Source organism: Uloborus diversus, chromosome 9, assembly GCF_026930045.1.
Source record: "Uloborus diversus isolate 005 chromosome 9, Udiv.v.3.1, whole genome shotgun sequence".
NCBI classification, from domain to species: domain Eukaryota; kingdom Metazoa; phylum Arthropoda; class Arachnida; order Araneae; family Uloboridae; genus Uloborus; species Uloborus diversus.
In genome coordinates this window covers 150,744,536-150,769,050 of record NC_072739.1, presented here as the reverse complement: position 1 = coordinate 150,769,050, position 24,515 = coordinate 150,744,536, and the positions used below count along the sequence as shown (strand labels likewise).

The following is a 24,515-nucleotide window of genomic DNA, read 5'->3' as shown; positions in this document are numbered from 1 at the left end:
GCTTTTTTTCCACCTGAACTGATTACCAGTAAAATAGTAAGAGAAAACTACATTAAATAGTCATAGAAAAAATGAGAAGCAAACCTACAACAAAATAGAATTTTTTAAAAGTTTTTTAAGCACAATTCTACTACAGTCGACTTGCGCTACAATGTGATTCGACTTACGCGAAACGGCTTTAACGTGAGTTTTTCGCAAGTAGTGAATTTCAGTGCTAATGTGAGTTCCTTGCCCGCAACATGAAAATGTTCGTCTAACAAGCTGGAGCTTAAGTATCGTCTTCAGTACTTGCTACTAAATATTGATTTCGTGAAGGGACTTCATTCCTTTAGCATTGTGAAGTGCAAAAGTTCAAACAACGTACTGGTCTATTCATCGCTTCGCCAATAGAAACAAATAACCACTCGGCATTTTCCACTCTAAATGTGATAGTTAATTTAACATAGTATCTAAGCGGGCTGTTTCAGCTTAAGCTAGTCAAGAGAAAGTTTGTTAAAATTAAAGAAAACGTCAAGATCCTTGATATGCAGGAGAACGTTGATATTAATGGAGAAGCTTCACGGTACCAACCATCATCATCATCTTCAGTTTTGAGATTTTTTTATATAGTTTTTTTATATTTTTTTAATGCAGTATAAATTCAGTCCCTTACATGGAAAACGTTGTCATATACTTAAGAGATGGCTTACAGCAGTCTGAAGGGTGTTAAAATGTTTGTTTATTTTTATCAAAAAGTCGTATACATACCCTTATTCACAGCGCAAAATTTGGACTTGCACAAGGGCTCTGGGACGCATCCCTCGCGTAAGTCGGGACTCGACTGTAAAAATATTTTTTAACTTTCTTTTAAGTGATCTTAATAAATAATTATGAGTCTGAGACTGATAAAGTCTGGACATCAACTTTTGTTCTAAATATAATTTTCCATCTTTAGTCTATCAAATATTAATATTTAAAGCTAGTCAAATATTTTATTGCTTATTTAATTAATATTCTTTTATGTGTTGCTGTTCAATTCCAGAATTCATTTAACTGTCATCAAACTCAAAATAGATTGTCTAGATAATTTATGTCTGTTTTTCATTAATTGATCAATTATCTTTTTTAGGGATTTTGCATCCTCAGCTGCAAGTGTTTTTAGAGAGTAATGTTCCAAAATCCAAAAAGAAACACCCTGTCACTCTAGGTGTTGCGGATTCTAAAATTGCTGCTGCTGTAACCGAAAGTCTGGGATTCAGTTGCTTAATTTCAGGTGTTGTTCCAGAAATATTAAGAGGTAATCAAGTTTGTTAGCAATCTCTGATCATTGTGATTTTTGTGTATTAATTTTTTAAATAACATACTTTTTTTTTTTTTACAATTTTTTGCTCAGTTCCTTTTCATGTTCAATTTTTATATGAGAATTCTCAAGGCTCTTTCATTTTTGATCAAATTAAATATTTTTTATTTTTTATATATTTTTTTGAGTAGATATCTTCTCAAATCTTTGAATGTTTGTTAAGAGAGTAAAGATTATGATAATTTCAGAGCATATAGCACCTGTATAAATGGATTTTTTTTCCTTCAGAATTTAGCCAAGTTGAAAATTTTTTATGTTGTAAAGAAATTCCATTCATTCATAGGAAATTTTAAATGTAAAAGAGAGATTTATTTTGTCCAACAGACAAGCAGATGTTGTGAGTTTTTCTGTCGAGAAATTAAATTCCAGGCGCACGCTGGGCTCAATTTACGACCTTCCTCACTTAATTCCGTATGATAAAAGTAGCCCCTGCGCAACATTTTGTATTTTAACCCCTTAACAATCTTTTTATTTTTAAGATGACAGTTATGAAAATGCCCTTTTTATTAATTCAAGAAAATTATGTTAATCACACTGTTTGCACACTATCCTGAGAAGATCACAAGAATGAGAAGTGGGAGACATATTTCAGCCGTTCATTATGACAGGAACAATCAGGAAGGGGTTTAAAGTAGCTCCTTATCAAAAGTTTTCATTGTAAAGCTGAAATTTTCTCAAAAATGGTTTATACTTCAAAAATAATTTAAGTCTGTTATAACTTACTTTATGTTTCCAAGCCTGGTAGGAGAACCTGTGAGACGTGCATCGCAGATTTTTCAGGGACCTGCAGATAATTTTACAAAAATAACAAAAAGAAGAAAAAAAAGAAATACAACTTGGCAAAGATCGTTTGGAGGTCGTTTTTTTTTTTTTTTTTTTTTGACCGGGGATGGATACTTCAGCATTTCTGCCAGACACATAGTCGCCATATTTGGTCATTCATATGATCGAAGTAGATAAGATGCTTAAGTGCCTAAGTTGTCAAAAACAAAGCAGAACTGGATGTTTTATTTAACTGCAAAGTAATGAAAATCACTTAAAATGTGCTGCAATTTTTTTTTTTTTTTTTGGAATTTTCTTGAGAAATGAAAAGTTTTATATTTAAAATCTTCATTGCTATTTTTGCAAAAGCGCTAAAAACTTTTCTACAAAAGTGTAGTCTCATGAGGTTTTTATTTTTGAATTATTTTTTTGCAACAAATTCAGAAATTTTTATCTTAATTTTTGGCACAGTTGCCATGTTTGGTAAATCCTTAGATGTTGGTACGCAAGGCTCTTTAAAATTGCCTACGTTTTCATAAACGGAATTGATTTTTTGCAATGCAAACTGTTGAAAATTAAGCAAAATGTGCCATTTTTTTCAGTTAATTCTTAATTATGGTCTTGAAAGATGCAAAATTTTATCTTCAGAATATTATTTTATCTTCATTGCTTTAGAGGCTAATGTGCTAAAAACTGACTATTGCATCTAAATTGTAGTTTTTTAAGGATTTTGAATTTATTACTACTTTTATGTAACAAATTCAAAAATCTATTTATAATCATGAATTTTTTGCATAGACGCCATGTTTGGTCATTCACAAGATGGCAATAGATGAGACTTATTTGCCTAAGTTTCCAAAAACAGAATTGGATGTTTCCCTCAATACAAACTATTGATGATAACATAAAATGCACAATAATTTTTTTTTTTTATGTATTGTATATTTGTTTTTTATAGTGCAGAGAGTTCTCTATTTATTTTTTATTAAAGGAATTAAAATTGCCCACTCCCCTTTTTTATACTTTAAAGCTCAGCGACAGTGGTGGCCACTAAGTTTTTTGGGTCTAGTAGCCACTGGCCAGTGGAAAATTTCTGAGTCTTGACCTTTACCAGGGACTCGAGTATTTTATGAAAACATAAAATAAAACTTGCTGCAGATTGTTTTCAACTGCCTGAAATAGTGTCGCAAACTGGCTAGAAAGTTTCTGGTACTGGGTATCCGAGTAAATTCTCCTTTTGATGAAACTCTTCAGTTGAATTTGTCAGCTTGCTTATGTTATAATGAAAATCACTTCTGCATCATAACATGTGCACTAGTATGTCATTAAAATTGAACCAGCATTTGCAAACAAAATATGGCATCAAAGAAAAATGTAACTTAGTTAAATATTTAAATGTAAAAGCTGTAGAATTACAATTTTGTGTAATTTATTTTGTGTGTACATCTTCCAAAAAATGCAAGTACAGAAATGTTCCTTTTATGCTTCAATACAATCAGAAATGTCAGGTCATCTGAATGAGGCATTTTACCCGAAAAGCTGCTATTTTTTGTTGATGTAACCTCAAAACATTTGTGCAATTTTATTTTCTTGTTAGTGTGTTACAATACTATTTTTAGATTTTGTGCTGGATTAAGATAAGCCAAAAGTTATGTATTTGAAAATGGATGAACCTATGAACAATTATTTAGTCCCTTTCAATAGATTTGTTGTATTTTATGTTTCTCATCGTATAACTTTTCTTGGTTTCAGGTATCCGTTTTCATTTTCACAAGCTTGTAAAAGGTTTTAAGGATTTGCATGCTGCAAACAAGACACAGTTAGGCTTGGGACATCATTATTCAAGAGCACGAGTGAAGTTCAATGTAAATAGAATCGATAACATGATTATTCAGACTATTAATATTGTGGATCAATTAGATAAAGATATAAATACGTTTGCTATGAGAGTTAGGTAAGTTTTGTTGATTACACTTTTTAATTAAAAAATTGAACTATAACAAAAAAATATCAAACAGCTTGCGTGTAGTATCCAGGCGCTGCATTTTCATGCTTATTTGCGATCATCAGTCTGGAATAGCCAGAATTATTTTTATTGCCAGGGTTCGCGTTTACGCGCTATAGCGGGTTTTTTACGCAAATTCGCGGGAAAGGGACGCAACTTCCGCGAAAAATCGGGTCCCAGGGACCCAGAAAACCCAAAAGATAAGAACCAGAAAAAAAAGGGAGAAAATGCTAAAGATCTATTTAGTAAATGCTTTTAAGCTTCAAAATGACCAGAAGAATCAACAGAAAAGGACTAAAATGACCCTATCTGTTTATCAGCTATTCAAACACACCCCAATTGTGGACCAGTCAATGGAATTTTAGTGATAAGACTTGAGCTTACAGTGACCTCCTGGGCAGACCTCAGGGGTTCACAAGTAGCCCATTGTACTGCATTCTAAGAATAAGCTTTCCCTCAACTTTTATCTTGAGGAAATTCCTAAAAAAAAGAATGAAGACTAAAAGTAAGAGAGGTTTTCAATGCAATCTTCAGGATTAATACAAGACAATTGTACAGTAAAAATATTGCAATTTGGCATTCATGTAACCAGAATTACTTTTGAAAATCATCACTTCGCATCCCCAATAAAAAGAGGGGAGAAAAAAAATGGCGAACATTTTCCAGATCGCGCTAAACACAGAGTTCGGAACTTTACATTTTTCTTGTTAAATTGCTTATGAATACTTGAATTTTATACAAAAGCACTTTAACCTTGTTCTTTTTCTAATAATTGATCTCTTTTTGATGGGTTATTTTTATTTGGACTTGCAAAAGTCGGGTATCAATCGATCGCACCATTTTCAAAATGGCGCGATTTAAAAAATAGAACAAAAACCAAAACAGATATTTTGAACGAGTCAAAATAAAGTCAAATATACTGATTTAAGATTGCAAATGAGCAATTTTCACACTCATATGAGAAAATGTTTCGTTTTTGCGATCGCGATTTTTGCGTTAGGTTCATTCGCTTGCGATTTATTATTATTATTATCTAATTGTCAATGATAATTGGGAAGGGGGGGGGGGTCTGTTTGCCTTTTTCGCTAAGAAAAATTTCCAGGAAAACAAAGGTTAAGGGAGTGTTTTTTGCTTGATCAATCAGAGGCACTTGTTTTATATTTTATGGTAAAACCCATTTTTAAAGTAAATTTTGAGTTAATCTCATTGTAACTGACCAAATAGTTTCTCACATAACTAAGTCTTGCAAGTGTATTATTTGAAAATAATTTTACAATGATAAAATCACAAAAACTTAGGGCAAAAATAAACAATTTATTTTATTTCATGCCTCCCCCCCAAGTATAAATATTTTTATATTATTCATTTACACACTAAGATTTTCTGTTTAAAATTTAAGGGACTCATTTTTTCCACCAAAGGACCCAAATCTATTTCATTAATGGGTCCCTGGGACCCAGGTTACGGATAGTTGAGCGCGAACACTGTATTGCACTTCCTCCAGACCAAAGATGGCAAATACAGTAGAATCATGTTTTTCAAAACTAACTAGAACCAAAAGCAATCTGAGTAAACAAAAATCTGGATAAACCGGGTAGTATAGGGAATGAACAAAACAAATCCCTGAATAATTATCTTAGTGTTGATTTGTAGACGTACCAAGAAAGCACTTTGGCCGAGTACTTGACCTTTCCCTACTCGGTTGAGTACCGAGTTATTTAGTACCAATTATGTTTTAAGAAGAACTACAAACACACTTGTGATAAATTCAAACTCATTGAAATAGTAGTATAGACCTAAATGTGCATATAATAGTTTTTAAAACAAAATTCCAGCTGAAATTTAACAACGCATTATTATTTAAAAAATCTTGTTTGTGTCAAAAATTTTATAAAAAAGTTATTTTTAAAATTAAAAGTAAAAAAATAAGTCAAAGGTATGATTAATCACATTGGAATTAAAACAAATTATATCAAGCTATTATAGTTCTAGTCCGCCGAACATAATACAGTAGAGTCTCGAAAATCCGAGGCAATTGGGGCTCCCGCCACCTCAGATTGCTCAAAACTCGAACTATCCGAAAAAATCTTTGGACTACATAAGGACATGAAGTGTTTACTTCTTACACTATGAAAAGGAAATATTGTCTCCTCAAAAAATTTATTAATCAAATTTCAAGATAAATTTATGTTTTAATTGATCCTAAATGAGTTTTGATTGTTTTTTTTTTCTTGATGTCTGCACTTGCTTGTGTGTAAATTTGCAGGCAACCAAAAAATGTCCCATGATTGTCCTTGAATAAATTTTGATGAGCTTTGTCATGACATTTGTGTCTACTTGTGAGCGTGTGTATGTATCTCACATAATACAAAAATGTTAGTCATAGAAGGAGAAAATTTCGTATATACGAATCGTACAGCATCAAGTTTTGCACTTCCTTTTTCCATTGCAATCGGATACTCTAAAAGATGTTTTTTCATTCTTTAAAGCAAAACAATGCTTTAATTTCAGGTTATTTTTTAGTATCAACCAACTTCTTACTTTCTCCAAGGCATCTCTTAAAACATCTTTAACACACGAGTCAATGAGTATTTCTTGGCGACTGTTATTGAAATAAACCTTTCAATATCATGTTATTGCCTTATTGTATGTTAATAGGAAAGTTCTACATAGCGAAATATTTCAATTTTCAGATTAAAGTATTTTTTGTCCATAAAAAGTATACCCTAAAATTATCAACCAAGCACCTCAAATTAAGCGAAACCTCGGACTTTTGAGACTCAGATTTTCAAGACTCTACTGTAATATAAAAATTTCATATTTTTTGCATTGCCCTATTTTTAAAAGATAAGTTTTATTAACTTTGGGGGCATTAAAATAAAGATTGACTCCATTGAAGCTTAACAAACTTCCATTAATCTCAAAATGTAAATTTCACTTGTTAATTTGAATTGAAAATGATTGCAGTATATTATATGGTTGCAAATCTTTATTAATTGTGAAATCTGTCCCAACAACATTGGCCAAGTACTGAGTACTCGGCAAATTGGCCGAGTACCAAGTAGTTATTGAGTACTCGGTATGTCTCTATTGGACGAAAAACAATGCTTTATAAAAACAAATTACTTATGACTGTTCTGCACAATCTAAGGCCAGGATTTATTTTTTTAGTCCTAATTTTGTGAAAAATATATTGTCCTAAATTTCTCTTTTTTCTTAGAAAAAAGCTATATTAGGTAAAAATTTAAATAGATATAAGTTTTAAAAAATTTAAATGTATAGTGTTTTTTTTTTCTCAGGAAAAATGTGATATGATGTGCAATAATATTGTTCCAATCACTAAAATATAATAAAAGTATATACTCTAATATGGATTCCCAGAGTAAAGGAATCTTCAAATTTGTAAATCTCAAACACAGTCATTTGAAAAAGTTGCCTTTAAAATTAGTGAATAGCTTACATAATATGGGCGCCAAAATTTTAGGAAAGAAGACTACATACAAAGAATGAAAATATCCAAAATCTGTGTGATTCACAACATTTCTTGACTTAAAAAAGTAAATAAATAAATTAATAATATAGAGAAAAATGAAAAATCTATGATTTTCATATTTTATTGCCATTCTTAACATCCATACTTAACTTATTAGACCAATTTTATTTTCTAAAACTTTAAATTTAAGATGAACACTGGTGAAACTTTATAATAACTTTTGTGAGTGATATTGGATTGAATTGGCTTGGATTTATTCAGTTATTTATTGATGATAAAGGCGTGGAAACTGAAACCAAATAATAACTACTGTAATGTAAATACCCCCCCCCCCCCCCCCCCGTTTTTGAGAGGAAGCCACCATCATGCCCGTTGAAATCATTTAAGAGTTTATTGTAAACATAAAATATTGTACATTCAAAAATGATGCTAAATATAAATAAAATAATCATGTAAAGTATTAAAATGAAAAATATTTCGTGATGACTTTAAATCTAGGTGGGCAAGATTTTGTAATCTCTAAAAAAGTTATCATTTTGCATCTATTGCTGTTTATTTATTATTGCTAATTTAATCATGTTTTTTTTTCTTGACAGAGAATGGTATTCACATCATTTCCCAGAGCTGATTAGAGTAGTTCCTGAGAATCATCTGTATGTAAAATGTGTCAGAGTTATAAATGATCGGAAAAACATGTCTGAAAATGTTGAGGAAGAATTAGAAAAAATACTAATGGATTCTGCAAAAGTACATGACATTATGGAGCTTGCTCGTAGCTCTATGGGTAGGTCTTGTAAAAATTTATGTATTTTTTGAAGCTTTATTCATCACCACAAATATATTTTGCTGATATTTTCAAAATAATAATAATAATGATAATAATAATGAGATTTTTATTTCTAACTTTCTTATATTTAATTTTAAGACTTAACAGCTTGTAAGTCATGGTCTGCTTAGTCAGTAGATCACTGGTGACTTAAGGAGCCACGTCAACAGAGAATTCAGTATACAATCAAACCACGTTATTTCAAATTTTCGCAAAAATTGTCACAAGTAAAATGTCACTGTAACCAATATTTGTTATTGTTATTATCATTGTTAATCTAAAGAAGAAAAAAAAAGCAACTTTTAAGATTTTTAACAATTTTTGTTTTTAAGCTTAAAACATTATTTTTCAGAAAAATCGATTATTCACTTACCTTTGAGTGTAGTAAAATTAATCATTTTAAAATAGAATTTTCTTACTTCTAGATATAATTTTTGCAACTGTTTGTGAACCTTTTTTATTAAATTAATGTTTGCATTTATAGATAGAATTTCACATTAAAATTCTTAATACATTATAATTCTTAATACATTATAATTCTTAATACATTATAATTCTTAATACTCACATTCTTAATATTGCTCAATGCTAAAAATTATAAATACTTCTTCATTTTCAGGCATGGAAATATCTCCATTAGATATGGAAAATGTTACAGTTTTTGCTGAAAGAATCAGTTCTCTCATGGAAAAAAGGAAGCAGTTGGTAGAATATTTAAAATCAAAAATGCATAGCGTTGCACCTAATCTTGCAACTTTAATCGGTGACATGGTAAGGAATCTTATATTTATTCCTATTTAGCACTTTACCTTTTTAACTGCGATCAGGGGTGAAAGTTTTCAGCCTTTTGACTGATTTCTGCCTTTTTGAAGTTTGCACTGATATGAGACAGAACAAGATATAAGTTAAAAATTAATAAGTTGAAATGAGTTAAATATGGAAAATTTTCAGACATGAGTTGTTTTATTTGATTTGTACGATTATAATAAAGAACCATTATTCATTACCTAATGACAAAACATACATAATTCTTGACTTAAAGTAAGACAATTATTTATGCAGTGAACTCCCCATTATCTGTGGCCTTTCACGTTTTCCAAAAAAAAATATCGGCGAGTATTAACTGAATGTAAATAAATGCAGACATTTTAACTTAACTAGTGCAAAATTTATACTTAGACATTCCTGATTCATTCTTCCCCCTCCCTCCCAATGACCATCAAACCTTCCAAGATCACCGACTAGTTGAAATCTGCTTTGTATATCTGCACTACTTTCTGATTTTTAGATCTACCCCACTTACTGAATTATAGCTCTACACTACTTACATAAGCAAGTGACTGGACCAATCTTAAAAAAAATTCTCCACACCAAACCTGTGCACTTTTGATGTAACCTAGTTTCATCTGGTATGTTTTGTTCTCGTGCATGTGTTATCTGTTTTCAATAATGAGCAATCTTTTTAAAACTTTTACATGAATTTTTTACACACATTTAAAAAAAAAAGCTATAGAGTAAATGTGTGTATGTGAGTGTCATTGATATCTTAAAGCTATTACATACACATCGTTTTTACCTAGTTTTTGCATTATCCGCGGTTACAGTGCCACCCTATTCCACGGATAAACGGGAGTCTACTGTAGTTAGTTTATAATTTTATTTCTTATGCAATCGTCATAGTTTGTCAGTGTATCTATATTTTCTGTTTTAGAACACTTTGCATTGAATGTAATGTTTAATTTTTAAGTATGCAGCTCTGTATTCAATCCTTTTGTTTGTTTGAAAATTGAATTTGTGACACATCGCTTTTTATTTTAAAAATTTCTGTCAAAGGAGTTTTTGCAACTTTCACTCCGACCGTGATTTCCATGTACTTGAATTTGTTGACTATATATAATGCCTCATCCCATTATTTCATTGTTTATATGTCAGTGATGCATTTTCTGAGATTTTGGAGATAGACCATTCATCATTTTGAAGACCACATACTTCTTATTCAATCAAAAAAGAGCTTTACACACTATTATTTGTTGCTTAAAAAATAACTAGGAAAAACAATTTGTAAAAACTGAAATTTTCTTCACTGAATGCTAAGTAGGAATTTCTCTTGAGCCTTGTTTTGAGATTTATCATGCAAAAAGCATACGTTATACCATAATTTATAGTGTGCATCAAAAGTAGTACAGTTAACCTTGTTGGTACAGTTAACCATGAAATTGCTTAACCTGCAGTATAATGTTACATAAAATACTTGTTTGGTCCTATCAGTTCACAGTAACTTCATAATTTATCGAATAGAATGAAATCCGATTAACACGAAAGTTTTTGTGGGCCTGCAAGTTTTGGCAATAAAGAGGTTTGACTGTACTTATAATTTTAACAGTAAGTTTTTGTTAAAAATACATAAATAATGGTAACTAAATGGCAGACTTTTGTGTTGCTTGATTATGCCTTAAATAGAATGTTAATAATGTTTGTCATTATGACGTAAAACCAATAAATAAATTTAAAAAAAAAAAAGCTGTTTTATAAAAACGTTACAGAATCAAACTGCAAAATCATGAAAATTTCAAGTATGGAATTTAAATATATTTTGACGCGAATTTGTTCAAAAACTGAACAGTTTAAAGTAGAGACGTACCGAGTACTCGGTAACTACTCGGTACTCGGCCAAATTCTGATCAGATACTCGGCCAATACCAAGTAGTTGCAAAAAATTGAATATTGTCCAAGACAGATATACAAATTTATAAAAAAAGAGCAAACATTATATTCTACAATTGTTTACAATTAAAATTTATAAGTCAAAGTTAAATTTTGAAAATAATGAAGTTTGTAATGCTTCAATGGAATAAATCTTTATTTTAATGTCCATAAAATTAATAAAACTTATTTATTAAAAATTATGCAAAAAAGGTAAGTATAGAAAACATGGAATTTTTATATTAAAAATGGATCTTTGCTACAAACAAAAATTAGTCATAAAAAATATAAAAATACCTTTGCTTAAAAAATAAAAGGAAATAAACCAACGTTAAAAGCACAGTGCAGGAACACTGCAGACACGTGTTTTGGCGTTACAAGGAATTCCTTTTTCAATGCACAAAATGGGAGCTTGTGGATTTAAAGGCATCCGACAAAAGTCGGATTTTTCTGTTGAATGTCTTTACATTCTGTAGCTCACATGTTATGCACTGAAAAAGACGTTCCTTGTAACAGGGGAGGGGGGGTGCAGAAACACGTGTCTGCAGCGTTCCTGCACATTTTTTTTATCCACTTTTAAAAATTATTTATGTTTGGCGGACTAGAACTATAATTGATTGGTATTAATTTGTTTTAATTCCAACTTGATTAAAGCATAGCTTTTATTTATTTATTTTTAATTTTAAAAATAATTTTTTTGTAAAACTTTTGACACAAACAAAATTTTTTATTCAATGCGTAATTAAATTTCAGCAGGAATTTAGTTTTAAAAACTATTATATGGACAAGGAGGTCTATACTACTATTCCAATAAGTTCAAAATTCGTCACATGTGTGTCCGTGGTTCTTCTTAAAACATAATTGGTACTTGGTAACTCGGCCGAGTACTCGGTATTCGGCTACTCGGCCAAAGTGCTACTCGTTACGTCTCTAGTTTAAAGGTAGCTATAATATCTTATTGACAAAATATAAGTGCAATAAACGTGCTTTATTCTTTGAATAATACTTTAGGAAAGGATACACGAGTACTAGACAACATGAATGTACTTTATTATGCCATAATGAAGAGAACATGCTAGTGCTGCCAAATAGAAGGATAAAAGTGTTTTACAAATTACTATATGAAACAAATTATGATAAATCAGTTTCAGATGCTCTTTCTTTATTTTTACCATGCTTGATTTTTTTTTATTAGATTTTTTATTCTCTATTTAATGCAACATCAATTTTAAATAATGTAATACAAAGTTCCTTTTTTGTTTTCACTGCTGCAGCTTGGCATATAAAGTAAAAACTTAAAGTAGTATGGGAGATAGCTTACACAAAAAACATTTGTGAGCTGTTGAAGCACAGAGCTTGCTTGATAAGAATCTGCGAGGGTTTCACAGGAAAATGTATTGAGTTCGGGAAAATGAGAGAAATTTATGTAAGTAAAAAATACTTTCATGGTATCCAACTCTCCAGTGGGGAAAGGATTACGGGTGAGGTTATAACTAAATTTTCGAAAGCATGCAATCTCATGTTGCATGTTCTCCAACAGTCACGATAATATTCTCATCAATTCCAATCGAGCATTTTATGAATCTTCTTTCGCATTATGAAAACTTTCTTCTGTTTGCAGTCTTTCATTCCACTTAACAGCATTTAAAAAAAAAAAAATCTGTGCTTTGGCATTGTGTTTTTGGGAACCAATTTTATAATGAACTAGCCGCCTGCGGCGACCAGCTGGTTCGCCTTCTTATGGCATTCACCTTTCTATGCAAGCAGCCACCTATGGCGGCTGTTCGGCTAATTTGTCATTTACCTTTTTACTTCAAGTTTTTTTTATTTAAGTAGAGCAAAAAAAAAAGTTATCTCCAAAATTCCCTGTGGTATGCAATAAATAACAAAATAACGTAAGTGACAAAGAAAAAAAATTGCTGTTTTTATTGAATTAAATGCACACAAATATGAAACGTAATGTAATATAGATACAGCAAAACGTCCAGTTTGGGTGGGGAGGGAATGGAAAGAGCAAGCGCTGCCGGAAAACCGCGTAGTCATCACATCATAAAATGTAAAAGTGTTAAAAAAAAGTTAGCATTGTTTGTGGTTAAGATTCCATCGTAAATATTGAATCGAAATCCAAGTAGTGACGTCAGGGGCATAAAAGATTAAAGAACGCTTTTTCGACCAATGTGTAGAAAGACATGATGTGTTCAGCATTAAAAAAAAAGTTTTTTAAAAATACTATTGCATATTTTTAAGAACTTTTTTCTTTTGAAGAGGGCAAAATGTTTTTACTATTACCAACTCAAATTTTAGAAATGAGGCTTTGATACTACTCTCGCAGGATGATATTGGAAAAATATAAAACCCAGGAAAAAATGCAAATTGAAGGTTTTTTCAAAAATTCATAAACAATACAAAAATTGCTCTATCTTCAAAATTTTTTCATTTATCATATTTAAAGTTAAATTTCGAACACTATAGTACAAAACATATTTGTGTGGTGCGATTGGTTCGGGGTCTGTGAGGTAAAAAGTGCAAAAAAACACATAAAACATTAAGTAACTTTTTTCAAATTAAAATATCAAAAATCGAAGCCCGAGGTGCACATCTTCGGCAGAAACTGTACCTGTATACCAAATTCCATCTTTCTAGGCCTTACCGTTTTCCCGGGATGTGCACCACACACGCACACAAACATCTTATTTTACTATATGTATAGATGAAATATTTTCTTAAAGTGTCACTTGTTTAGTCTTTTGAATTAATAAGAATACAATTGATATAAAACTAAAATTTATGCGCTAAAATGCATCCCAGGACCTATTAATCAAAATTAATTGGATTGCTATTAATCTGGAGTAAACTTTATAAAATTTCTACAAAGAAAATACCTAATATCATAAACATTCTTCGTTTGTTTTTTTTACTGAATGGTCATTTAAGTAAATTGTAATATCAAATACTAATCATTGTTGTCTGCTATGCTATTTCTATGTGCTTCAGGTATGCAAATAAAATGTCTTTCTAGCTAACAGATTTTTAATTTTTAATGAAAAATTTTAGGTTGGAGCAAGACTCATTGCTCAAGCTGGTAGTTTGATAAATTTGGCAAAATTTCCAGCATCAACTGTTCAAATTCTTGGTGCAGAAAAAGCATTATTCAGGTATGTTGAATTTTTAACTGTCATACTTGTAAATAAAAATTGAGTTAAGGACTATCCATGAATGTCACACATTCACCTTTCACCTTACCCCCTCCTCTTATCACATATCGCCCAGTAATAAAGAAAGTGCAATTCCCCCGAAACAGATATACCACTTGGTGCATTAACAACCCTCCAAATACCCTAAATCCTTGTTCCAATGGCATGAAAAACTATATTTTCGGGCAATGCATTTTTTTTTTTTTTTTTTGATTATACATATCTCACAGACGAGAATTGTATTTTGGCCTTCAGGAAAACTGCCAAAATTCCTGAAAATGTACAGCAAGAAATTTAATTGCAGTTTATTTCAAACAAACAGAGTGTAAACAACATATGATTTTATGAGATTTAGATGAATTTAGAAAAAAAATAAGCACCTGTCGTAACGGGTGTACCACAAAAAGTCAGAGTAGCTAAATTATTCAACTTTAAGTTACTTATATTTTCAGTAAATTACCGCCCATTAGCTAGGGCTAAAGCTGAAATACATGGAATACACCACCAGCTCAGTCATTTCCAGCCGAGGACTGCAGTTTCGTGCTTATTAGCACTCATCAGCCCGGCATAGGAAAGTGACTGAGCTGGAGATGGAAAACCTCTGAAGGAAGCCAAGAGTGCGAAACAAACTGGTAGCTAATACAGGATTAGCAGACCAGACGAGTGACCGAAGCAATGGTTCGGTTCAACTCGAAGATTGAACGCGAGGCAAGGTATATTCAGTAAATTACCGCCCATTAGCTAGGGCTAAAGCTGAAATACATGGAATACACCACCAGCTCAGTCATTTCCAGCCGAGGACTGCAGTTTCGTGCTTATTAGCACTCATCAGCCCGGCATAGGAAAGTGACTGAGCTGGAGATGGAAAACCTCTGAAGGAAGCCAAGAGTGCGAAACAAACTGGTAGCTAATACAGGATTAGCAGACCAGACGAGTGACCGAAGCAATGGTTCGGTTCAACTCGAAGATTGAACGCGAGGCAAGGTATATTCAGTAAATTACCGCCCATTAGCTAGGGCTAAAGCTGAAATACATGGAATACACCACCAGCTCAGTCATTTCCAGCCGAGGACTGCAGTTTCGTGCTTATTAGCACTCATCAGCCCGGCATAGGAAAGTGACTGAGCTGGAGATGGAAAACCTCTGAAGGAAGCCAAGAGTGCGAAACAAACTGGTAGCTAATACAGGATTAGCAGACCAGACGAGTGACCGAAGCAATGGTTCGGTTCAACTCGAAGATTGAACGCGAGGCAAGGTATATTCAGTAAATTACCGCCCATTAGCTAGGGCTAAAGCTGAAATACATGGAATACACCACCAGCTCAGTCATTTCCAGCCGAGGACTGCAGTTTCGTGCTTATTAGCACTCATCAGCCCGGCATAGGAAAGTGACTGAGCTGGATGGGCGGTAATTTACTGAATATACCTTGCCTCGCGTTCAATCTTCGAGTTGAACCGAACCATTGCTTCGGTCACTCGTCTGGTCTGCTAATCCTGTATTAGCTACCAGTTTGTTTCGCACTCTTGGCTTCCTTCAGAGGTTTTCCATCTCCAGCTCAGTCACTTTCCTATGCCGGGCTGATGAGTGCTAATAAGCACGAAACTGCAGTCCTCGGCTGGAAATGACTGAGCTGGTGGTGTATTCCATGTATTTCAGCTTTAGCCCTAGCTAATGGGCGGTAATTTACTGAATATACCTTGCCTCGCGTTCAATCTTCGAGTTGAACCGAACCATTGCTTCGGTCACTCGTCTGGTCTGCTAATCCTGTATTAGCTTCCAGTTTGTTTCGCACTCTTGGCTTCCTTCAGAGGTTTTCCATCTCCAGCTCAGTCACTTTCCTATGCCGGGCTGATGAGTGCTAATAAGCACGAAATTGCAGTCCTCGGCTGGAAATGACTGAGCTGGTGGTGTATTCCATGTATTTCAGCTTTAGCCCTAGCTAATGGGCGGTAATTTACTGAATATACCTTGCCTCGCGTTCAATCTTCGAGTTGAACCGAACCATTGCTTCGGTCACTCGTCTGGTCTGCTAATCCTGTATTAGCTACCAGTTTGTTTCGCACTCTTGGCTTCCTTCAGAGGTTTTCCATCTCCAGCTCAGTCACTTTCCTATGCCGGGCTGATGAGTGCTAATAAGCACGAAATTGCAGTCCTCGGCTGGAAATGACTGAGCTGGTGGTGTATTCCATGTACTTATATTTTGTTTGAAAAGCCAGATTACTCTCGCGATTCATTTTCTATAAACATTAAGAGTTGAACTTTTGTAAATAAAGTTATTTAGTAATATGAATTAATTGCAGCGCATTACAAAAAGTCTTGGTTTTGTGCAAATTTTCGAATTTTGACGTTTTGGAACGTTTTGAGGTGTGCTGAGTCCATTTCGACCATTTTTGGAAAATGTCTGTGTGTGACCAGTTTTTTTGTGGCCACTCTACAGCAAAAACAACGGCATGAAATCGAACAAAATTTGTGCCCCTATGTGAACTTGTGCCATTGGTTTTTGGCGCGAATTCCTCCAAGGAGGGTGGAGCAATGTCTTGGGTAGTAAAAAAGTAACAATAGCTAAAAGAGCGCTAGAAATATTGAGTGATTTAGTAATATTGCATATATATTGAACGATCTCAAAAACAAATCTGAGCTTTGGAATCCAATTTCATCTGCTTCTGTAACAGCCGCTCGCCTTTTTTTGTAATGTGATTTACTACTGGAGCGTCACTAATTTTGAATTCACCATTATTTTCAGCACTTCTTATATTTTGTATTTTGTAGTAGTGAACTTGCACATTCTTGATTTTACCACGCCCCCTCAAAAAGTAATTCAATTGCATCCAAGTTTGTCAACTACTTGTAAAAAATTCATTATTAAATTTACCCGAGTTTATCTTATTACGTTGAAGGCTTTAAAAAATGAAGACTTTAGTCAGGCAGTAGAACATAGAAATAGGGGAATTCTAATACTCTAAAACAGTAATACCCTACATACAGCTCGCAAAACTGATCCTCATGGCCAACTGAAATATCTGGTTTAGAAAAAGGAATTTACTAAAAAACGTGGCTTTATTTTAATGAACGCATATACTGTCAAGTTACATGGATGATTAGATGCACTATTGACACCAAAGGACAATGTTTTTATGAATTAAATTTATTATTGGAAAATTAGTAATGATTCATTCAATTTTTGTCCCATGAATTTTTATTTGGCCCAAGTTATTAAATATTTGTTAGACATTTAAACATCAGTGTATTGCATTCACTATATTTTTATTTTGCTTGACTTTGTATGATAAAGAAAATAAGAATTTATTAGTTTGTGCAGTGTGCACTGATATTTTTTCAGTCACAAGTAAGTGCTCCAATGAGATAGTGGCACTCACGTAACAATTTTTCTAATGCCCATTTCCGGAAATTGTCAAGTTTTACATTAAATAGTACTATTCCCTTTGTATAACAAGGTCATGGAAAATTTTATGAAGTTCTGAAAAAGTCTTGGAAAAGTCATGGATTTTTTTTTATCCAAATTGAGCATGAACCCGGATTTAAGCAAGGCTTTTAACTTTCAATTTTCGCTCTTTCCTTTTGCGATAATTCGGAAATTCGTACGGTAGTCAGGTTTTTGTGTGCAAAATTTTATTTTTGCAGGGAATATTATTTCCTCGTCAAACATGAGGAGGGATCAGAATTCATAAGAAAGATATAAGAGAAAGTTTCGTGATGGCCACAACATACTAGTTAATGACGGTTGAAACTTCATTTGTAGTTCTGCCTTGACTTAGAAGCAGTAACTAACTGCTTAACCGTTTAACCGCCGAACTATTGACAAATGATCAAATTTGAGTAATTTTTTGAAATTATGTCTATTTATGTCTAGTAAATACAGAAATAAAATAAAATTTCCAGAAAAAAAAATTTTTACTATGTTTTTCAGTGTGTTCCATTTTTGGAACATTGGCGCTTTGCATGAAGTTTTTTTTTTTTAAGAGAATTTTTTTAAACTAAGAGGTTTTGAATGCGGTTTTTATCTTAGCATACTTTATTGCGGAAAAAGTAATATTTTAAATTGCATTTATGTACATATCAGAATCAGAAAATCCAATACAGAAATATCTAATGCCCATGATATGAAAGGAAGCATTGCTGGTGAAGTCGTTTCTCGCAATGGAAACATTTCTTAGTCGTATTTTTTTGCACGCCGCGCAACGTCCTTGGGATGCAGATACAATATAATGTCCGTCAGACATTCTTGATCGTTTATGTAAAGGACAACGAGGCCCTGGATGACTTTCTACTCGTACTTTTCTTCTTAGGAGGACAGTTGTTATTTCTCTTCAGAACTCTAAATGCTTCATCTTGAGACTTCGTGTAACTCACAATGAAGTAACCAACTGGCTACAACTGAAGTATTCAGAGCATTACTAAAAAGATTCCACCACCATTTTTTACTCCTCAAATGAGGTCTGTAGCTCCCAAAAAGTTTATCCAAGACGTCCACCCCCCCCCCCCCCCTTCATTGTATCTCTTGATAAGATGAGGTTGTGGCACATCTATCTTGCATTTCTGCGCATTTGAGTAACATTTTACAGATAAAGTGGCTCATGTGTATAACAATTAGATGCTACTGTAACCACTGCATTATTATTCCAGCTGCACATGTACACTGATCCATCAGATCGATAGTCAAAATTTCCTCGATCTTCTTTAGAAAGGGCTTTTTTGGATTTCAGTGGACAATGGCCAGTTCGGTTTTCACGAATTGTTCCTGTTGCTCGTACAGTTTTTTTTTATGATAGCTGAGAAATTAAGCCATATGATGTAAAAAAGTTATCAAAGTATACTTCATGCTTAGACGTGTCAGTCAAAACTGATAATAGATCATTTACAACTCTGGATCCTAATTGCATATCAGGGGATCCTACTTTTTTGCTTGAATAAATCTCCATGGAATATGGATATCCACTTGAAGAGCACAGCATCCAAATTTTGAAGCCGAATCTTATTGGTTTTCATCTAACAAACATTTTACATGAATGCCGACCGTAGTAGGGAACCATAGATTCATCTATGCTCAATTTTTCATGAAATACACCAAATTGTTGAGGGTTTTTACACAATTCTTCGTAAATAGGGAAAACGTTTCTTAGTTTGTCATTTTGTTTTAATTCATGGTTGTCCATCCAATGAAAGTTGTTTTTTATTTTTCGAAAACGATTTTGAGGCATAACTGTTGGTACAATTGGCACAGATGTATCTTCTGCACTGCTCCAATACATATCTTCAGAAGGAACAGAATGGTACCCACTCAATAGCAACAAACCAAAAAATTGTAGGATTTCATCTCTGTCAACATCTATTCTTCCTCAGTGATATTGCCTAGTTCATAAGGGGGTAATTGGCATATATCTACATCTGACAAATCCGAATCTGACAATGTCTCTAAATAAGCCACAGCTTGTTCCACAGTAAGAAATCTTGTAGACATTTTTTAACATTTATGAACAGTTGGTATACGTCAAACAGAATTTCGTTTCGCTCGAAAACAAAGCTAGCGAATTATTGAACTGCATTTAAAATATGAAGAATAAAGCGCTCACTAATATTATTTTTTATTATCACGTGACAATGTAGCTGTCCGAGCAGGTGTGGATTCGGAGCCATATAGTCCGTCAAACAGAAGACTGTTATTATTTTCTTTGCTAACGAAACGTCATATCCTTTCAAAATATAAACTTACTTGGTTTTGCCAACATCTACATCAGAGTACATTCAAAATGAGAAAAAAAAGAAACATATATTACGAAAAATGAAATTTCCCCTTGGAAGTCGAACGATTTACTTCTTGGAAATTTGACTCCCTAAAAGCGACAATGTTCCAAAATTGGAACATGCTATTTTGAAGGGGTACACCTTTCAGAAATATCATTGTACATTTCTACAAGCATTTTAAAATCATACATTGAAGTATTTTTCACAACTATAATAAATATCATCACATTTTTCTGAAAAAGCCAATTTTTGGTAAATTTTATAAGAAAAAGTTGCAAAAAGCTAAAAAAAACACTCATCTTTGAAAAATCGCAATAAATAATTGAAAACATATAAACAATTAAGCAGGAAATCAAAAAATACTTTGAAATAAGACTAAACTGTATTAAAAAAAACTTGTTTATTTTAACGATATTTCTTGGGAAAATTTTCACTTAAATATGATGTTCCATTTTTGGAACATTGGCGGGTAAACGGTTAATACTGAACAGGTGTTTCAGTTGACCACTAATAGTATACAATTATGCATGTTATTAGCACGCCATGGGTGCAAGATCTTCCATCTCAGGACGGATTTCCGTCTTGAACAAAATTTCCGAGACGGAGCTCGAGACAAAAAGAAATTGCATGACTTTCTTTCAGTTTTTACTTAAAAATGAAAAATTCAGTGTTTGAAAAATATGCTTTATTATTACAGGACCGTTCCATAACCACGAATTTACATCGACATTCTCTCAATTTTCCGCCTTGGGTTTGTTTTATTTACAGCGTGCTTTTGGAGGAGTGGCTTTTAGACTTGTGCCCTTTGAATTTTTTTAGATACAGCTCTGTTATTTTCAACTCACTTCATTGCAGAATGCGGAGTTGCTCACTATTCTACCTGATTTTTTTGGAAATAATCGTCTCTAATTGAAAATTTAGCCTTTTCTCTTGCTATTATTGATCATCCTTCCTTTTTTTTTGCAAATTTTACACGCATAAATGAAAATTATGTGCGCTCTTAAAATGTCTTAGAGTTGAATCTGAATCCCCGTTTGAGGGTAATTGCTGACGAGATGAAATGTTTACGCCACAGCAAAGGGTGTCCACATACCATGTAAAACGGGAACTATCTGGGATTTTGAAGATTTTAATGAAAATGGGAATTTTGAAAAGAATGGGTGGAGGGATTTCGAGCTGGTTTGAAACACTGATGGGCAACTGTTTCTGCATTTTTGACAAAGACTTATGGAATCACTAAATTCGAATGTCACACTTGCTAGAATGGAAATATGGAAGGGGAGAGATGGAGAGAAAGGAGAAAAATAACTGCAGCACAAGTTGGCGAAAAAAAGCTGCTCTTGCAAAGAGGGTAAGTCTGCAAATTAAACCACAACACTGAAGTCTTAAAACATTAATATCTTGAACAATCAAAAAGAAGGGGGGGGGGCTACTCAAGGGCTCCAGTATAAAATGTGGAAGAACTGAATTGAAAGCCATTTTTGAAGCTAGGAGTGGTTCAGGATTTCTCCTCTGCAAACTCTTAAAAATTTAAAAAGTCAAATGTTTAGGCTGAAAAAATGGGGAGAGGGAGGTTTTTTTAAAAAAAATCGAAAACTGGAGTCTTAAAAACACTAATTTAAGCAATCTTTGGTGAATTTGTGAGAGATGGTTTTGGTGTTCTGACATGAAAATATTTTGTAGATGTTGTATTCTATTTGAGGCTATACTTAAATGACTTTGGGGAAATTAACTGGGGGGGCCAAATTAAGAAATTTGGGACCCTCTCCCGAAAAGTGTTTGTAATTGAAGTCTTAAAACTTTTAGGCTGTCTTTAGCAATGTCAAGAGGGTGCTCTCTTTAGGCCAAATTCCGAAACTGGAGTCTTAAAAGCGCAACTTAACCACCTAGCGGTTCCGGGTCCCCCTTTCTCAAAAAAATTCAAAGCTGAAGTATTCAGAACTCAGCTTTAGGTAATGTTTGGAGGACTTAAGAAGAGGGAATTCGAAGGCTTTCTCTCAATAAATTTTAGAACTTAAATTCTGAAAACTTCGGTGATGAAAAGGCAGAACAGTAAATTTAAGTCAAATTTAGCGCACTAGGGGCAGGGAGGGGAGGGGGGGTGGCGACTCTCTCCCCCGAAAATTTCTCCATGCTGAAGTATTGAAATGCTATTTTGACTATTTTTGAGTGAGTTAAGAGTTAGGGGATTCAGGGGTCTTTCTCGAAACATTTTTGAAATAGAAGTCTTAAAACGTCTTTGGCGATGTGAGGAGGGGGATTGCTCTTTCAATAGAAAAATAAATCTTAAACACAAACCAGGGTTGCCAACTGAGGGGATTCCCCCCTAAATTTAGGGGGGATTTTTTAGGGGTTTAAATTTTAGGATTTTATTATGTAAAAATGTTTTTCTTTTACCTATAAAAATGCTATTTTTTGATTGTTTCATACATTTCTTTACTTACATATACTTTTTGAGCATTTTGTAACGATTGGTTTTGATCAGAAATGACATAAAAATGAAAAAATAATAATACATAAAAATGAAAATATCATTTTAAACCAGGGTATCTCTACGAAAATAAAGCAAATCATTTTTCGCTCTTGTTAAAATAAAAAATAAATAATTTAAATAATAACTAGTATGTTGTGGCCATCACGAAACTTTCTTCTATATTTTTCCTTTTTCTGATCCCTCCCCATGCTTGACGAGGAAGCAATATTCCTAACAAAAACAAAATTACACATGCAAAAACTTGACGACCATCCCAATGTCTGAATTATTGTAAAAACAAAACAAAGAGCGAAAATTGAAAGTTACTTTAAAAGCTTAACTTGAATTAATTACAAATATTTTATTTATTAACAAACATAAGATGGCAACAGTTAAAAATTTTAAATCATTGAGATAATATTTCCTATCATTTCCATACAATTAAAATCACGAGAAATACGCAGACGACAATCTATTACGATTTGTCTTTCTTATTGTTGCATTAATAAAAATATTTTTATTCGCAAAAAAAAAAAAAAAAAATCAACACGTCTTGGAGCGATCGGCGTCAAAATCGAACCAAAGCCTGTTTACATATGGATTCACATATATTCCAAATTTCAACCAGAACGTAGCATTACTTCTTGAGATAGGGTACTCAAAATGGAAAAAAAGAACGGGTGATTGCGCTACCCCCCTTTTTAGCTGTTGACACAAAAATAAAATCAGTTCTTATACCCATTAAGGGTTACTTGCCGATAAATTTTTCTTTCATTCCGTTCATTATTTCTTGAGATACAGCTGTCACAATTGACGACAAAAAACGTTCTATAGCTCAACCCCCGTTTGAGTTATTGACACCAAAATTGAATCAGCACCTGTTCCTGTTAATACCAACATATGGACCAAATTTTGTTTGATTCCGCCAGTTACTTCCTGAGGAATAGCAAGCACGCGTAACTCGAAAAACATCCCATTGCTCCACCCCCCTTGGAGGAATTCGCGCCAAAAACTAATGGGCACAAGTTCACATAGGGGCACATATGTGTACTAAATTTCGTTCGATTTCATGCGGTAGTTTTTGTTGTAGAGCAGCCACAAAAAACTGGTCACACACAGACGTGACACACATACATACACACACTCACACATACATACATACATACACACACACACACACATACACACACACAGACAGATAGACATTTTCCAAAAATGGTCGAAATGGACTCAGCACACCTCAAAACGTTCGAATCCGTCGAAATTCGAAAATTTGCACGAATCCAATACTTTCTTCTATATATTAGATATAGAAGAAAGTAAAAAAAGAAACTCCATTTTAAAATTTAAGGTAAGAGGGGTTTTTTTGCCAGTCTTAATGGGCGTTATGTCTCTCAAATAAATGCATTACTTTAAAAAAAGGGGGAATTACAAAGTTTTAAAAACCAAACATGTGTTTTCTTGATGGTAAACATTGTCCACAATTGTTTATTTTCATTTTAAAAAAAGCTACTGTATTTAAAGGTTTCATTTATTTAAAGGTATCATAAAAGAAATTTGAATTTAATATTTACCTGGAGAAGAAGCACACTATGGTCTTTAGGAAGATATGAGAATGTGTAACACACACACATTTCAGCATTTTGCTAAAACTTACCTCTGACCAAGATCAATGTTCTTGTTGGGTGACAACTTAGTAGTACTGAGTAGCTTTTTCTGTTGAATTAGACTGAAAGATAAAATTGCAAGTAAATCATGGCTCCAAAATTATCTTGTCCGACATGTCCAACGCATGTAAAAATTCTGATGGAGCATGAATCTTTTATCTGCCCGGCTGGGCATGTAATTTTTTAATTAGGTATTGGTAATTTAATGACTTATTGTAAACTAATGTTTTATATTGAAATAATTCTTGATTCAGATATCAAGCTGTTAAATTAATTTTTGTCTGATTAA

General features: G+C 33.0%; 1 protein-coding gene across 1 annotated transcript in view; it reads left to right on the top strand.

The window, feature by feature from the left end:
• Window positions 1–24,515, top strand: part of LOC129229276 (nucleolar protein 56-like) — a 52,415-nt gene that overhangs the window by 11,665 nt on the left and 16,235 nt on the right. The window contains exons 3-7 of the mRNA XM_054863548.1: window positions 1,109–1,276; window positions 3,854–4,055; window positions 8,196–8,383; window positions 9,045–9,196; window positions 14,183–14,283. Of these exons, the coding sequence (XP_054719523.1) occupies window positions 1,109–1,276; window positions 3,854–4,055; window positions 8,196–8,383; window positions 9,045–9,196; window positions 14,183–14,283 (811 nt within the window). The remainder of the gene's footprint in view (window positions 1–1,108; window positions 1,277–3,853; window positions 4,056–8,195; window positions 8,384–9,044; window positions 9,197–14,182; window positions 14,284–24,515) is intronic.